This window comes from Danio rerio, chromosome 19 (assembly GCF_049306965.1).
Source record: "Danio rerio strain Tuebingen ecotype United States chromosome 19, GRCz12tu, whole genome shotgun sequence".
Classification (NCBI taxonomy): Eukaryota; Metazoa; Chordata; class Actinopteri; order Cypriniformes; family Danionidae; genus Danio; species Danio rerio.
Window position 1 is genome coordinate 46,231,845 of NC_133194.1, and position 18,735 is coordinate 46,250,579.

General features: G+C 33.3%; 1 protein-coding gene across 2 annotated transcripts in view; it reads left to right on the top strand.

Moving 5' to 3' along the window:
* The window catches only part of yrk (Yes-related kinase), a 74,000-nt gene that overhangs the window by 40,876 nt on the left and 14,389 nt on the right, over positions 1-18,735 (top strand). Inside the window, exons 4-8 of one of the 2 annotated variants that reach the window (NM_001365553.1) lie at positions 643-745; positions 6,614-6,712; positions 6,798-6,901; positions 11,494-11,643; positions 15,923-16,087. In NM_001365553.1, coding sequence (NP_001352482.1) covers positions 643-745; positions 6,614-6,712; positions 6,798-6,901; positions 11,494-11,643; positions 15,923-16,087 — 621 coding nt within the window. The remainder of the gene's footprint in view (positions 1-642; positions 746-6,613; positions 6,713-6,797; positions 6,902-11,493; positions 11,644-15,922; positions 16,088-18,735) is intronic. The other variant, NM_212781.2, reaches the window with a different exon arrangement.

The window sequence follows — 18,735 nt, forward strand, 5'->3', positions numbered from 1 at the left end:
TATCATATTATTATAATATAATATTAATTATAATTATAATTACACCAGAATGAGAGTATAAGTCCTAGCCATATTGGCCTAGAAAATAGCAACTATTCATTTTCCGTTAGTCGTTGTTCAAGATGTAAATACAGAAGAGTCAAGCTTTAAATAAGAGAATTATTTAAACTTTTGATCGAGATGCTAATGGTCTAATCCAATTCAATGATCTATGCTAAGCTAAGCTAAAAGTTCTCCCACCAGACCTGGTGTTCTGTCGGTTTGTCCTACTTTGTTAGATTGTCCCATTTAAAAAGTAGGTAGCACATTTTGATGATGCAATATGCTACCCATCAAATTTTGCTACCAGTGTATATTTTATTGTGGAGTAGTGTGATATGAAGCTGTAACATTGCCCTAACCTACCTAATCACTAACCCCAACCTCAGAACTATTCAAATAAAAGTGTTGGTAGCATAATCTGATGGGTAGGATAAAATGTCAGGACAGCGGATGTTGTTTGAATGGATTCAGAAATACTACAACTCAACATTTAACTCTAAGATGAGTTATAAAAAGAATTTTCCCAAAAAGTGGTGTGTTCCTTTAAAAGTGTGTATGATTTAATCACCACAACCAAATATGTGCTGTGTCTTTGTTCAGGAGGTGGCGTGACCCTCTTTATAGCCCTCTATGAATATGATGCTCGTACTGAAGATGATCTGAGCTTCCAGAAAGGAGAAAAGTTTCATATTATCAACAACACGTGAGTTTACAGATGAAGGACTTTATTGTGACTATTGTGTTTACGGTCACTTTTGTTTTTAATAAGGAGAGACACTTGCATGTGAATGGGGTAAAAACTGTTCTCATATTGCCACACTTGATTGATAGCATTGAGAATTGCAAACATGTTTTCAATTTTTTTTTATTTATTAAATATGCAAATGAGACAATTATAACGAGACATTTATTAAATATGTGCTCATTTGCATACATCTCTTGCACAAAAACCTGAATATTGAATGAAGTCAGGTAAAAAATGTTTGTTTATTTCGCTCTCGTTTGGACTAATTAGAGTCAGAGGTTTGGTCCCACTTTATATTAAGTGGCCTTAACTTATATGTACTTACATATGAATTAATAGTTTGTTACAATGTACTTATTGTGTAAATACATGTATTTACTGTGTACTTATGCGTGATTAAATACCTGTATGTAATTACATGTGTAATTAACTTTTGTAATTACATTTGTAAATACACTGTTGACCATCCCTTACACCTTAACCTACCCTTAAACATACCCATGCCACCAAACCTGTCCATAACCCAACCTCTATCCCAACTTAAAAGCACCACAAGTGTTCTCAAATACATCATAAACACAGTAAGTACATTGTATTTATTTTTTTGATGTAAGTACATAGTAGTTAAAGACACTTAATATAAAGTGGGATTTACAGAGGGGATTGTGGGAGATGTATGAGCATTTTTTTGCTGACATATTTCAGAAAATACTGCAGACTGAAAAAAATATTAATGATTCATTAAATGCTTTTATAATACGAGTTGTTTGTTTATATGCTGAATATAATCATGCAAAATATCCATGAACTTATTCCTCGGTAAAAACCTTCAGACTTTAGATATGAATAAAACTTTAAAGTCTTTAAACGATAAAATCTTTCCAATTAATTTCAGCCTTATTTTGCATTGAGCCATATATCTCCACTTCAGGATCATTACATATACCAAATAAATATATAAGGTAAATAGATCATAAATACATTCATTCATTCATTGTCTTTTGGCCAAGTCCTATTATTCACCAGGAGTCGCCCTTCCAGCTGCAACCCAGTACTGGGAAACACCTATACACTCTCATTCACACATACACTACAGCCAATTTTGTTAATTAATTCTTTTTTTTTTTGGCTTAGTCCCTTTATCAATCCGGGGTCGCCACAGCGGAATGAACTGCCAATTTATCCAGCATATGTTTTTACGCAGCGGATGCCTTTCCAGCTGCAACCCATCACTGGGAAACATCCAAACACTCTCATTCACACAGATACATTACGCACAATGTACTCCAGAGCACCCGGAGGAAACCCAAGTGAACACGGGGAGAACATGCAAACTCAACACAGAAATGCCAACTGACCTGGACTCGAACCAGCAATCTTCTTGCTGTAAGCCGCAACAGTGCTACCCACTGAGCCACCATGTTGCCCCTCATAAATACATTGTACACATATTAATAAATCATTAATGAATCAATTTTAGCTGAGAACAGTGAATGTCATTTTTTAAAACATTGATTAATATTGACAGCATAACCAGTTATTTTTAGGCTGCCGTCCAGGGTGCGAATTACAGGGGGGTTTGGGGGGATTTACCCCCCTAAATAAAGCTTGTTCCACCCCTAAAGGAAGTCAAAAAATGATGTATTGGTGGTCAGCCCTTTAATACTGAGAAATGATTTGCTGTGATCTGTATTTTAAATAATAATATTAATAATTAAAATAATAGATAATATAAATACACATACAATTGAAGTCAGAATTATTAGCCCCCCTTTGAATTTTCTTTTTTTTTAAATATTTCTCAGGTGATGTTTAACAGAGCAAGGAAATTTTCACTGTATGTCTGATAATATTTTTCCTTCTGGAAAAAGTCTTATTTGTTTTATTTTTTTCTCGAATAAAAGCAGTTTTTAATTTTTTTAAAAACATTTTAAGCTCAATATTATTAGCCCCTTTAAGCTATATATTTTTTCGATAGTCTACAGAACAAACCATCATTATACAATACCTTGCCTAATTACTTGCCTAGTTAACCTAATTAACCTAGTTAAGCCTTTAAATCTCACTTTAAAGTGTATCGAAGGGTCTTGAAAAATATCTAGTCACATATTATTTACTGTCATCATGGCATATGATGATTAGAAATGTGTTTTAAAAAATCTGCTCTCCATTAAACACAAGTAAAGTCTAAACAGGAGGGCTAATAATTCTGACTTCGACTGTATGATCACCCCATAACGATTCATCAGCCTATGCAGGAAAGTATTTACTCAGCAGTCTGAAACTGCAGATGTAGACCACCGATAGACACCAAAAGTGTTTAAAAGACTGTTTCTACATAAAATAGGACTTTGTTTCTACATGCAGCCTAAAAGTAAAGTCTAGTTAGTTATTAGTTTGTATAATGTGACCTACAGTAACTTCTAAATTAGATAATTAGAGTGTACTGTAGAGCAGAATACACTAAATATCCCTCAAAACACACAAAAAACTTTTATTTATTAGTAAATTAATTGTAATTTAAATAAATACAGAAATTTGATTCACTGACGCATGAATTACACAAACTAACATTTCCAAAAAGTCGACCCCCCCTAATCGTCAATGTATTATTCGCACCCGCTGCTGTCTCTTTAAGACATTTCACACACACAAATGATGTCTTTGAATTGCTTTGAATTCATTTGCCACTGACTATTTATGAATACACAGCAAGATGGGCATTTCGACATGTGTATTTGACCGCTCAACTGGCATCAAGCCACAAAAGTGAAGTGAATTCAGCACAGTCAGTGTCTTTCTGTTTTTTAGTGACTCCTCAGACAATTCCCGCTCTTTCATCACATTCATCTGTGCATTTTTGCTGCTATAATGTATAAGCAATACTTCACTGCACAGATAATCCACAATAATTCACTTCACTGTTTATAGATAATAAATAAATGAATAAAGAATAAACAAAGAAAGAAGAAGAAATATCTGTTAAGATGACATCTATCTTATTGCTAAAAAATATACATTAACTGAAATTTTGTTTTTGAGCCCAGTACAAACTGTAAGGTTTCTGCTTAAAAAAAAGTGTCTGACCGTTACTTAAGTGTTCAGATTATATTTTTTCCTGTGAAAATTTTGGCGGTTCATTCCGCTGTGGCGCCCCCAGATTAATAAAGGGACTAAGCTGAAAAGAAATTGAGTGAATGAATAAAAATGATTATTTGGTCATTATTTTTAGATGTATTGGTCTGTGCTGTGATCTGTGATACTTCGACAACCAATTGATTACATTAAGACACTGCAACCCTTTTGTTTTTAGTACCAGTCTTCCAAAGACTCATGCAAATGTGTAAACATGCATTCATTTGCACACATTTCTTGCACAAAAATCAGAACGTTTGATAAGGTCAAGTTCCTTCTTATTTTTCTTTGACATACTAGATGCAAAGTTTTGTAAGGAGGGAGTTTTTAGCACTTTATAAGTATGAAAAGACTGTGAATAGCCAGCAAAAAAAATGTTTGCACTGTAAACGCTGCTGAAGTGGACCCTTATTGTTTCAGTGCAGGAGGAAAGAAACTTATTTTGAGAAAAGCCTTTAAAAATGTGTTAAAAACTTTGCGCTGGTCTGATAGACTCAGCCTGGATAAAACAAAAGTAATTTTCAATGCTTTAGTATTCAAAGTACATATCAATGTAGTTAATGTACATATCTTTGCCCTTTTTTATTTTTGTTTTGTGAGAAATTTGAAAAACTAGATTTTGAGAGTATGAATATTTGAGGTTTAAAATGGAAATTCTGTCAATAAGGACCACTTGTTTGGTAAATAATAAAGCAATAGCAGCTCTCTCTTATACAGTGCTCCGCATAATTGAGCACACCCCATTTTGAAAATTAATATTTGTGTCCATTTCTCAGTGATTATAGGTAATGTATTTTGGTGCATTTAAAAAAAACTGATTTATTAAACAGATATATTTATTAAATTAATATTTTAGTCACCAAACATATTTGGAAGTTGAAAGATAATACAATTAAGTTCAAGAAAATATTGCAAAAATAAATTACAACCTACAAAATTTCAACAAGTTTTTTGTTTCTCTTGATTTTTCCTCGTTTTTAAATTTGTATTTAATATATTTCTACAACATAAATTTGGCTGTACTCGGTTTTTGGAATGGCATCGTAAGTTATTTTGTTAGATAAGCTGTCAATACTGACCAATCTAATGTATATGCACAGATATAATATTGTAAAGCTTCATATTAAAAATATGAATTAAAAAGAGAGATTTGTGAGAGGTGTACTCATATATGCTGAGCACTGTACGTCCCAAAAAACAAATATTAAAATATTACATTACATGATATATTGTACACACAACATTTAAACATTTAATAATAAAATATTGAATAATACTAATGCAAATTTAATTTGAGTCAAATAAATATAATAAAACTAAATATATATATATATATATATATATATATATATATATATATATATATATATATATATATATATATATATATATACAGTTGAAGTCAGAATTATTAACCCCCCTGAATTATTAGACTCCCTGTTTATTTTTTTTCCCCCAATTTCTGTTTGACGGAGAGTTTGACGGACATTTCTAAACAAAATAGTTTTAATAACTCATTTCTAATAACTGATTTATTTTATCTTCACTATGATGACAGTAAATAATATGTGACTAGATATTTTACAAGACACTTCTATACAGCTTAAAGTGACATTTAAAGGATTAACTAGGTTAATTAGTGTAACTAGGTTAGGGTAATTAGGCAAGTTATTGTATATTGATGGTTTGTTCTGTAGACAGTCGAAAAAAAAATTGCTTAAAGGGGCTAATAATTTTGTCCTTAAAATGGTGTTAAAAAAATTAAAAACTGATTTGATTCTAGCAGAAAAAAAACATATAAGACTTTCTCCAGAAGAAAAAATATTATCAGACATACTGTGAAAATTTCCTTGCTCTGTTAAACATCATTTGGGAAACATTTAACAAAGAAAAAAAATTCAAAAGGGGCCTAATAATTCTGACTTTAACTGTATATATATGTATATATATATTTAAACATATTTACAGAAGTGAATAAATAGATTGAATTATTCTGTGACTGCCTAGATATTATATTGTTTCTCTTTGTAAAATTTGTATGGTGAAACCGTGGCTCAGTGGGTAGCACTGTTGCCTTACAGCAAGGAAGTTGCTGGTTCAAGTCCCGGCTGGCTCAGTTGGCATTTCTGTGTGGAGTTTGAATGTTCTCCCTGTGTTGGCATGGGTTTCCTCCGGGTGCTCCGGTTTCCCTTACAGTTCAAACACATACGGTGAATTATATGAACTAAATTGGCCGTAGTGTGTGTGTTTGTGTGAATGAGTGTGTATGGATGTTTCCAGTGATGGGTTCCAGCTGGAAGTGTATCCGCTGTGTAAAACATATGCTGGATAAGTTGGCGGTTCCTTCCGCTGTGGCGACCACTGATGAATAAAGAGACTAAGCTGAAGGAAAGTTACTGAATGAATGAATTAATGAATTAATGTAAGATGTAAGATCTGATTAATGTAAGATTTGTGTCATGTTTTGCACAAAAAAAAATTCACACTCAAAAAAAGGCTAAATTAACGGGTGCATGAAAAAGTGCATGTTTTTATCTGCAGTGTCTCGCCTTGGAGAAAGTCAATTTTAGATCTCGTTTAAATACACACACACACACACACACACACACACACACACACACACACACACACACACACGCACACTCATGTTCCTTCTTTGACTCTCGTTTCCATCTCTGTGTGTTTGTGCAGCGAGGGCGACTGGTGGGAGGCTCGATCTCTAGACACTGGCAAATCTGGATATATTCCCAGTAACTATGTGGCTCCTGTGGACTCCATACAGGCTGAGGAGTGAGTTACACATCTAAACTATGCTTTGCTCTGGTATCGTGTGTGTGTGTTCTGATGTGCATGTGTATTTTGTTCATCCACACAGGTGGTATTTTGGGAAGATGGGCCGGAAAGATGCTGAACGACAGCTGCTGGCGCAAAACAATCCCAGAGGGACATTTTTAATACGCGAGAGCGAGACAACTAAAGGTGCGTTTGTGCAGTTATTGGTTTGTGCTGGTGGTGTGGTTTATCATAGAGCGGTTTAGATGATAATCAGGAGATTTATGAAACTAAATGTTGTAATGAGTTAATTATGGGGGTGATGATATACAGGTTATTGCCGATTTCATACACATTAACATACAGTTGAAGTCAGAATTATTAGCTCCCCTTTCATTTTTTTTTTTCATTTTTTAAATTTTTCCCAAATTATGTTTAACAGGGCAAAGAAATTTTCACAGTATGGCTGATAATATTTTTTCTTCTGGGGAAAAACTTTTTTGTTTTATTTTGGCTGGAATAAAAGTAGTTTTTAATTTTTTAAACACCATTTTAAGGACAAAATTATTAGCCCCTTTAAGCAATTTTTTTGATAGTCTACAAAACAAACCATTGCTAACTTGCCTAATTACTCTAACCTGCCTAGTTAACCTAATTAACCTAGTTAAGCCTTAAAATGTCACTTTAAGCTGTATAGAAGTGTCTTGAAAAATATCTAGTCACATATTATTTACTGTCATCATGGCAAAGATAAAATAAATCAGTTATTAGAAATGAGTTATTTAAACTATTATATTTAGAAATGTTGAAAAAAAAAATCTGCTTTCCATTAAACAGAAATTGGGCACAAAAATAAACAGGGGGGCAAATAATTCTGACTTCAACTGTACCATTGGATAAATGCTTTTATTACTTAGGCCCTGTTTACACTAATACTCTTTAATTTTATAACACATAAGATTTGCTATGGTTACACCATCTGTCCACACTACCCTGGAGTTTTTCTAGTGCTGTCTAAAGTGTTTTGGAAACGCTGAAGAGGCCGTTTTCATTCTAAAATGCTGCTGCTTCGTTTTAGTGTGTATGGGGGGGAAAATTAGACATCTGAAACGGAGGCTGCAGACATTCACCTATCTGATTGGGGCTTTTTCCTTAATTTTAAGTAGCCTACACACAGTTCAGTCCTGCATCCTCTTCTTGTAAGTTCAGACTTTGTAAGTTTAATATGGAAAACAAACTCCCGAGGAAACGTCGGGGAAATCTTTCAAAGGGAGCAGTGTACTTTATAACCTCATTCACATCATCCTGGCTATGTTGGTTCACTTTCTTAACAGTAAAATGAAAACATGATATAAGGAACTGCCTATTTTCATTTTGATATAAGCAACTTAACAGACACCAAATATGTCGAGGCGTTTGGTAGCTGCATATTTATATGAGCGTCATCTTCACTGTGTGCATATTTATAACAAAACAGAGCCTATAACATCACTGCCTCCTTTCATTTTCAGTGAACAATACAAAACATGCCCTCTCTTTAGCTGAATATCAGTTTTAATAATCAATAATGGGAAATTATGAACGTATAATATGTACATTGTTTATACAATATAGGAAATAAATGCAAGCAATCAGTCAAATGTGCAGAATCAGTGTCTGCAGTTACATTAATTAAAATATCTTTGCGGTCAGCCAAATTACGTTACCTCAGAACAAGTAATAGATTCAAAAGACCAGAGTCGGGGAATATGTCGTTAGATATTGACAACAAAATGAATTAAATATCGCGTTTAACAAATGTAGTGAGATTAGATCCAGTGATAGATCCTTGATGAACAGTCCGACGCGCACAGCTCTCATATGTGTAGACATGCTGCAGTGCATGCGAGAGTGTGTGTGTGGTCACGTGATGCGCGTTTTCAGTGGTTTAGTGTGGACGGAGAAACGCTGGGTGAAACGGCAGAGTGGACGTGCATCGTTTTCATTCTAAAATGGCGTTTTAAAACTAAAAAGTATTAGTGTAAACTGGGCCTTAAAGTTTTTGACTTGTTTCTAGTCAATTCTGAAATCAGAAAGCACTTTTGTAGACAAGTAAAAATACTAGCTGCGTCTTAAATCGCTTACGCACTATTTTTCGCTTATGCACAACATTTTTTCTTCCGGAGAACGTCTTGAAGCAGGGGTGTCTAAACTCGGTTCTGGAGGGCCGGTGTCCTGCATAATTTAGCTCCAAATTCCTCCAACACAACACGCCTGGAAGTCTAGTATACCTAGAAAGAGCTTGATTAGCTCAGCGGCTCCCAACCTTTTTTTTTTTTTTTGCCTGAGACCTCCATTTTTCCCTGGAAAATATTGTAAGGCCCCCTCCACATTTAATGATATTATAAATTATTTAAGTTTGCAGTAGTATGACAAAAAAAAGGTTGTTTGCAAACAAACGGTATGTTTACTACTATATCTAGATCTGTTTATGCACAAATAATAGCCTAATTTGAAATAGAAATCAAAACATCAGTAGGCCATTTGTATTGGGTGCACCTTGCGGTATTGGTGATGAGTCGCCTGCAAATGTTTTATTAAATTGGTTGGCCTCATGTATTCGTTAGCAAGAACTTTGCTGAAGATAATGCACTGTGGCTGGGTCAGGCACTCTGCTTTGAAAAAATTGAATAAAACCAATGTTCAGGTCTTTTAAAGATGGTGAGACAAGGGGAAGGAGAGTAACATTGATTTTGGGTGAAACACGTAAGCAAACACACAATAAAAGTGAGGGACAAAATACCAAGAGTAACTAAATGCAATAAAGTGAGTTTGTATTTACAAAGATTGTGATAATAATAAATGCAAAAATATGTATATAGAAAGAGCAATACATATTTACAAGGATACTGAAATTTACAGACAACAAATGAAACACAATGTTTGAACAGATGGATGGGAGAGTTGGAGAGGTGAGACGCAGGCGGCGTCTGAACAATAGAAATAAATAAAACAAAACATCTATTGGCCTATTAAATCAATTGGCCCGACCTCTACCATAACTATCCAAAAGAAAAATACAGCAGTTATTAAAAATAAATCTTCGCGTCTATTACGCACTACCTTACCAACTCTAATATATACTATGAGGAAACAAAAGTACAGTGGGTGGAGCACGCCCGTTACCTAGTGTGTCTGACAACAGTGATATTCAAAACTACGTGTGCACAATGTATGTCGCGCAACATTCTTACCTGTCCCACTCTCCAACCTCAGATGCTCATAACACTGACGGTAGACAACATGGAGAACAGACAAATAACAAAGGACATATAACAAATTGTATCACACTGAAAACAGATAGTGATTTCACTGACACACAACACAACAGAAATTCAGAGCCTCTCGCATAGCGTCCTGTCACCACTTTTATGCCACGGTGGCAGCAGCTGGATTGGAGACCGTGGGGTAACTGTCTTGGTATTTCCTGCATTTCGTGTTTTCAGTATTGCTAGCGCAACCTGAAATGTTTGGAGCTTCCTCACTTGGGTCCAGTATGCTTGGGTCATTGCTATTAGCTGCTTAAGGCGAATCAGTAAGAGTGCTTTCACACCTACACTTTTGTTTCGGAACGTGTCTCGTTTGCCCAGTTAGCGCGGTTCGTTTGGCATATGTGAACAGGGCAATCGCACTCTGTTCCACTCTGTGATTGAAACGAACACTAGAGCGGTTCGACTGCAGTGAGAAAGCGATCCGATCCGAGCGCGGTTATATCACAGTGTTTTATGGATATGTAATAGACTTACGGCTATATGAAGAGAGAATTATGAGTAGGGCGGGAATTTTCGCGAGTCTCCGGTTGCCCGCAAACGAGTGATGATCTCCCGGTAATCTCGCGTCTCCCTCCCAGTCCTCAAAAAGGCATTGTCGCGCACCCTTCTCACCCCTCCCCACCGCATCTCTCCTCAGACACATCACGCGCGCACCCTGTCAATCACCCCCAAACCACCACCTCTCCTGACAGCTAAGCGGGACGCTGCAAAATAAACCCTGACACTGACCAATGTGAAGAGAGTTTACTCGCACGTGACTTGTTTTAGCTCTTTTGGTCCGATTAGAAACTTTGCAATGTGAAAGCGAACCGCTCCAAGAGCAAAGAGCAACAATGTAACAATTGTAATCTGTTTCAGAATAACTGAATCGATTCACAGGTGTGAAAGCACCCTAAGACTTTGTCTTTTTTTGTCGAGGACAAATTACAAATTTGTTCATTTTTAGGTCAGCCAGGGGATAAAATGAACTAAGGCACTCCGATCATTCTCCTAGCTGTCCACTGCTAAAAATTTGTTAAAATATGACGCGCCCCTCACAGAGCTCGCTGAGGCCCTCTTGTGGTTACAGTATTTGTTTTATTTTGGCTAGAATGAAAGCATTTTTTACTTAAAAATATATGTCAAAATAAATGTTAAATGTGTTGAAAAATATCTCTCCGTTAAACAGCCTTTAGTAAATACTCGAGAAAGAATTTGTTCATTTGGAGAAGCATAAACATTACATCCTTGTATTTATCAAACACTAGTTATTGTTTAATTAATGGAAAATTTGATTTGTCATTATCACTGTTGTTTTATCACCTAGACCAAGTCTCAAAGCCAAGTTAACCTGAATTATTTTGCTTCATTTTTACATTTTATTTATTTATTTATTTATTTATTTATTTATTTATTTATTTATTTGTTTATTTATTTATTTATTTACTGCACCAAAATAAGTGAGAAAGCAGAACTGAGGTCTAACAGTGTGTTTTGTCCTCTCCTTAGGAGCTTATTCTTTGTCCATCAGAGACTGGGACGATGCGAAAGGCGATCACGTCAAGCATTACAAGATCAGGAAGCTGGACAACGGTGGATATTACATCACAACCAGGACTCAGTTTGATACAGTCCAGCAGCTGGTGGAGCATTACACAGGTTAGTCTCAACATCTATACAGACACACAACATTTCTCACATTATCCTCATTATTTATGAGTTCATTCACTCTTTTCAGTTTAGAAAAGGATTATAAAAAATGTCATGGATAAACCGTGTAAGACCAAATAAAACTCAATCTCGTCTTTAAACGGCACTTTAAGCTGAATACTAGGATCTTACAAAATAATAGAAAAAAGTAAGATTGAAGAAAACTTTGATATATAGACGCAGTCATGTAGTGGATTACAGTGGAACAAACTTTTTAACAACTATTAGTATGGCACAATTCATCACACAGCTACTGTATCAATACTTTATTGGTCCTCAATGACAGCCTATAGTCTCGGCTGTAAACCAGATGATCACACTTTACAAGCAGCTTACATTAGTTACTAACATAAACAAATAATCAAACATACATTTATTATAGTATTTATTTTGTTTCGATTGGTTAATGAAAATAAAGTTGCTCATTGTTAGTTCTATTTAACTCAGAGTGCATTCAATAATGCAAGCAAGCACAACTTACATTATATAATTGAATCTTATTATAAAGTGTGACCAAATGTTTGGGTATATTATGCCAGTTTACTCTATTTTAAGCATCTAGCTATCCTCACTTACATATTAAACTATAATGTTCTGCACTCACTTGTAACTTAACTTTATTATCTAATGCAGTTAAAAAAAATACAAATTAGTCAAATAAGTATCATAAAAAAATCATATGAAATGAAATAATTGGATTAAAACATTGTAAACATTTGGATCGACTGTACATGTACACATTTAACGCATGGAGATTTCTGTCTATATGAAAATTGTATTTATTTATTTTATTTATTTATTTTGTTTAGCTTTTTTCATATATAGCAATGAGAACAAGCATCAGACAGAATGCAGATCGAAACATACTACTCATATCATTGCACAATATTAAACAATTAAAAAGCAGGTCATATGGCATTTTAAATTGTGTATATATTTGAGTATGAACACATCTCTAAGGTTAAAGAAAACATTTTCAGTTTCTCAGAATGTGTTTAGTATTTGTGTAATTTTGCAATGATTTTGATTCCGTTTGTTTGAATTAATAGTCCTTCAGCTCTGTAAGCCCCACCCTTCCATAAGCCATTTCTACTCTGATTGGTCAGCTGACCAAGTCTGTGTTTTTTTTCAGAGATGAATATCTATCTATCTATCTATCTATCTATCTATCTATCTATCTATCTATCTATATATATATATATATATATATATATATATATATATATATATATATATATATATATATATATATATATATATATATATATTATATATATATATATATATATATATATATATATATATATATATATATATTATATATATATATATATATATATATATATATATATATATATATATATATATATGTATAAATCAGTATTTATCATGCATTTCTTTAAATTGAAGGGCTACAACACAAACTTCAAATGTCATTTTATTTAAAAAACTATTTATTATTGTCTGTATTTTAGTCTGTATTATTACCAAGAGATTATTAACCCTTTTAGAAATCAACTTCAGCAAAACTAATATTTAAAAATGTTTCTGTATTTTGCAAAAACAGTTTCCATATTTGATCTTATCCAGTCTTAATGAATGTATGATCCTCTCCAATGATAAACAGCTGTAAATGTCTAACAACATATGTCTTAATTGGCACATAAATGACAGATTTTGAAGCTTTAATATTCAAGTAAGCTTTATATTAGAGACTGTGTTCAGAACAAGCACATATTTGAGGGTGAGCATATCTCTAAGGTCAAAGAAAACACTGTAATTTTCTCAGAATGTGTTTCATATTTGTGTAATCTTGCAATGGTTTTGATTTGAATTAATAGTCCTTCAGCTCTGTAAGCCCCGCCCTTCCATAAGCCACCTCTACTCTGATTGGTCAGCTGACAGCTGACCAAGTCTGTTTTTTTCAAAGCTGACTATATATATATATATATATATATATATATATATATATATATATATATATATATATATATATATATATATATATATATATATATATATATATATATATATATATATATATATATACTAAAATAACAGTATTTATCATGCATTTCTTTTAATTGAAGGACTACATTACAGACATTATTGTCTCTATATTAGTCTGTATTATTAACAAGAGATTATTAAACCTTTTAGAAATCAACTTCAGCAAATCTAACATATAAATATGTTTCTATGTCTTGCAAAAATAGTTTCCATATTTGATCTTATCCAATCTTAATGAATATATGATCCTCTCCAATGACAAACAGCTGTAAATGTCCAACAACATATGTCTTAATGACAGATTTTAATTTCATGAAACACATTTTGAAGCTTTAACATTTAGTGAGCCCTATATTAGAGACTGTGTTCAGAAGGATGTGTCTGCTTGTGTCCTGTGGGTTTGTGTTGTCATTAGAGGTTTAACAGGTGAGTTTGTCTTCCTCTTTTGTCTGCCCAGATGACACTTCTCTGCTTGGTTTGTGTCAGTTTCTGTTAGTGATCTTCCTACTCGGCTTGTGTGTTCGGTCTTCCTGTTTCTCTGTTATTCGTCAGTCATTTACACCTACATGCACACTCATTCTCATGCGGAGCGCCTAAAATTGTACCACCATCATCATCATCACCACCCCAGACAGAGCCAATGGAAACCGCAAAACAGTTACTTTCAGTTCTGAGAGCTGAACTGAGTTAGTTTGTGTACTGTAAAAATATCTGTTCATTAGCAGTTGTGTGACTGTATGTTTAAACACAAGTTGTCCATAGCTTATTTATGCTTTTGTAGTGAATTATGGCAGCTTGAACTGGAAATGTAACTTTTATTGACATTTTTAGTTGTATAAAATTGTAGTTTATCACTTAAGTCTCTGATTAAAAAGCTGATTTATTTCTTTTAAATATACCATATATGATTTATATATGATATCACATTTTTATTCATCATATTTATATTTGACCCAATGTTGGGTTAAAAGAAAACAATATAAGTCTTATATTTCTATTCTATTCTATTCTATTCTATTCTATTCTATTCTATTCTATTATAACATACATTGCTGTTGTATTTGACTCAGTGTTGGGTTAAAACAACCCAGAATTTTTTTGTGTATATTATATTATATTATATTATATTATATTATATTATATTATATTTAAATTTATCAAAACTGACTGTAAAACCTTCTTAAGTGACATTGCTTTACTTGAACTTTTATTGACATTTTAGTAGTCTAAAAATTATAGTTTATTGCAAAAAAGCTTAATAGTTGATTTATTTCTTAGAATATACCATAAATAATTGTTTACCATAAATAATCACATTTTTATTTATGCAAATTTGACCAAATTTCTGCTTTAAAAGAAATGGAGTTGTACATTTTTTACTTTCAGCAAATAATTTAATGAAATAGTTTCATATTAAATTGATCAAAACTTATATTTACATAAAATTATTATATTATATTAAGTTATTTTATATTATATTATTTTATGTTATTTTACATTAGGTTATAATATAATATAATATAATATAATATAATATAATATAATATAATATAATATAATATAAAGTTATTATATAATATTATTTTATATATATTATATTATATTATATTATATTATATCAATTTAAAAATATTAACGCAACTTTGCTGTTGCCTCTGACCCAACATTGTATTATTCATTTTCTTTTCGACTATTCCCTTTATTAACCAGGGGTCACCACAGCAGAATGAACCGCCAACTTATCCAGCACATGTTCCACACAGCAGTTGCCCTTCTAGCTGCAACCCATTACTGGGAAACACCCATACACATCCATACATACCCATTCACACACCGTGACACCCTTGTATTTATTATATAAAATTTATTAGTTTTTATAATTCTATTATTTTATATTATATAGCTCATAATATAATGCCTCTCATTTACATTTCTACTGCATCTACATACTGTTACCCAGCAACACAAATGTAAAATCTGTCCTGCTCTGTCGCCCTCTGCTGAGTGCACATATATCTGCTCATATATCCTGATTCAAGCAGTGTTTAATGTATTTGTAACTGTTTTTATAGATCTTAAATCTATATAGATGCATAATATATCTATATAGATAGCTACAGTATATAGATGCATAAAGCCTGCTGTGTGTGTGTGTGTGTGTGTGTCCGCTAGTTTCTATGTGTTTCTATGTGTCTTTGTGTTTTGCATTCTTGTTCAGAGCGGGCAGCAGGGCTGTGCTGCCGTCTGATTGGCAGCTGTAGGCGGGGCATGCCTAAGCTGGCCGACCTATCAGTGAAGACCAAAGATGTTTGGGAGATTCCAAGAGAGTCCCTTCAGCTCATTAAGAAACTGGGCAATGGGCAGTTTGGTGAAGTGTGGATGGGTGAGAAGCTGAGAAAGCATGAAAACCTGTTGCAGGAGGAAGAAAACAAAAGCTCACACGCCTCGCTCACCCTCTCCTGCAGAAATATTGAGATTGGGTTCATGCTCAACTTTAAACATCATTTTCTCTCCTTCATGTTGAACCAAACCTGAATGATTCTTATCTACAAATTAAATACAACAAAGACGCCTCTGAAAATAGCTTCTGTTATTAGGGGTGTTCAATATTGACAATCAGTTGTTTTTTTTTTTCATTTTAACAGTATGGAAGCTGGCATTATCGGTTCCTTCCAGGATTTTGCAGGGACTTTATATATTTCAGGCCTAAACTGCCTGAATTTGTGGCATTTTTTGCTTTAAATCTTAAGTTTTGCTGTGAAAATATACTAAAATCCTGGACTCTTAATTCTATTTTTGTATAATGTTTTTTTAAATAATTTAAGGTATCACGTAGTTAAGTAATATCACACTAGCTAGAGTGACGTTTTCACTTACGTTTCAATAGTATCTGGAAGCAGCCTTTATGATGCAAGCTGAGACTGCATCACTCCGCGATGCAATGTCAGACACAATGCACTCAAATGGAGCAAGTGACATCACTGCAAGGGGTAGGGTTAGGGGTGGGGTTAGGTGAGCCCATTAAAAATCATTGGATGCAGCTCAGATTGCACTGCACCAGGTCTGCAGCCAGACCCCTCTCTACATTTTAGGCACAATATTGTTTTACCAACTAAAATACTTCCGACTAAAATAGTTCCAGCTGAAGCAGAATATAGTGAATATTTTATATACACTAGGCCTGTCACAATAATCAGTATATCGACTTATCGCACAACACATGGACATGACCTCACTCATTATTGGTGATGCAATATATATCGCCCATAAAGACCAATTCTAGCTACGTTTTAGCTGACTGTGCAACATCTCTATCTCTATTGGGGGTGTCTGTATGGTGGAAAACACTATAGTATTTACTCTACATTACTATAGTATTCATGTGGAGTATTCAAAGTAGATCTCATACTTTTTTTCTAATTCTTTTTACCTTGTACATTTTTGTTAACATTTGTTATTATTTATTTAGGATATTTGTTTTCACGTTCTGATTCTAATTCCTAATTATTAAACTGTAAAAAATGACTATAATTTAATGAAATATTCTTAAGAATAAAATATTGTGTTGTTTGGAAGAGTGTACATGCATTATGATGCTATTATAGTGTTGAAATGGTCTTAAAATAACAATAATATTGTTTATTGCAAGAGATTTTGTTGCTGTATATCACACCACAAAAATCAATATCATGACATTCCTACTTTGATATTACAAGAAGTAAAGCTTTTAAATGAAATGCAGGTATCGTAGGTTGCGGATTTAGGATTAGTGTTGTAAAAGTTTGTATTGTTTTACTGTGATTTTATGTTGTACTGTTGTAAACGCATCATAAAACAAGTTATAAACAAAATTTATGAATAAAGTTACTATTAATACTATCTCAGAGCAGCACCGGTGGTTGTTTGTAAATGAATCTGTTTTTGAGTGAATCTTTGACTCAGTGATTCACCCATGAAGACAGTTGCTGCGTCCCAATTCGCATACCATCCATCCTAAATAGTATTCAAAAATAGAATTAGTATATCTCAAACCATAGTATGTTGAAGAGTATGCCAAAGGTTCCCAATGGTTTCCGGTGTAAAAAGTGTCCATACTCTAACTATTACTCTAATATTGCTCACAATGCATTGCATATTGGATGTGAATTGGTTTAGAACTACAAGCTTCAATAAAAAAGTGTAAACAAACTACAAACATGGCGGGCGCGCGAGACCAACCATCAAGTACAGAGGCTTCGGTAAAGTTCTTTAAATGACTGGTATTTAATATCTAACTAACTAGAACATGTTTAAACCGCATTTTCCGTGTTACATTTCATCTGCACCAACAATGTGAACTTAAATAAGGATATGTTTGGTCATTAACTTCTGAATGCAGAATTATCTAAAGACCTGAGGAGATTTCTCTGCATGAAAGACTAAGCAACTAAGCAACACAATGATCTGTTAAAGAGGAAGTGGTACTGTATGTCCAAAAGTCTGGATACTCTTCTGTTACACACTGAAAAGTATATACTTTTCCTTTACAAATAAAAAAGTACATCATTTTAGTGTGTAGTATAAGTAAGTGAATTGGGATGCAGCAAGTCATTTGCTAAGTTTCTGAATGATTCAGCGGTTTTGAATGAATCATTTTAATGAATGGTTCGCTAAATCACTTATTAAGACTAAAATTTGCCACCACATACTGGTGGTTTTAGTGTCATTTATGCAAGTAAAAAAAATAATAATAAATTTCTGCTGGCAACGCCTTCCCCAAAAACATGAAAACCATTTAATGTTTTGTTTCTAATTTTGGGTTTGGAACGACATGAGGGTGACAAAATAATTTGATTTTACAAAATAATAGATTTTTGGTGAACTTGTGATTTTATTTAAAAACATTTATGTTTTGGTAGACTTTAAAAAAATATGCACACACAATTAATTGGAGTAAAATGTGTCCCAAAAAGTTTCCAAAGCACTGTGTGTGAAACAGAATGAACAGAGCTCAGAGAAATAACGTGAGGCTGTGTTGTTTTTGTTCTCTCT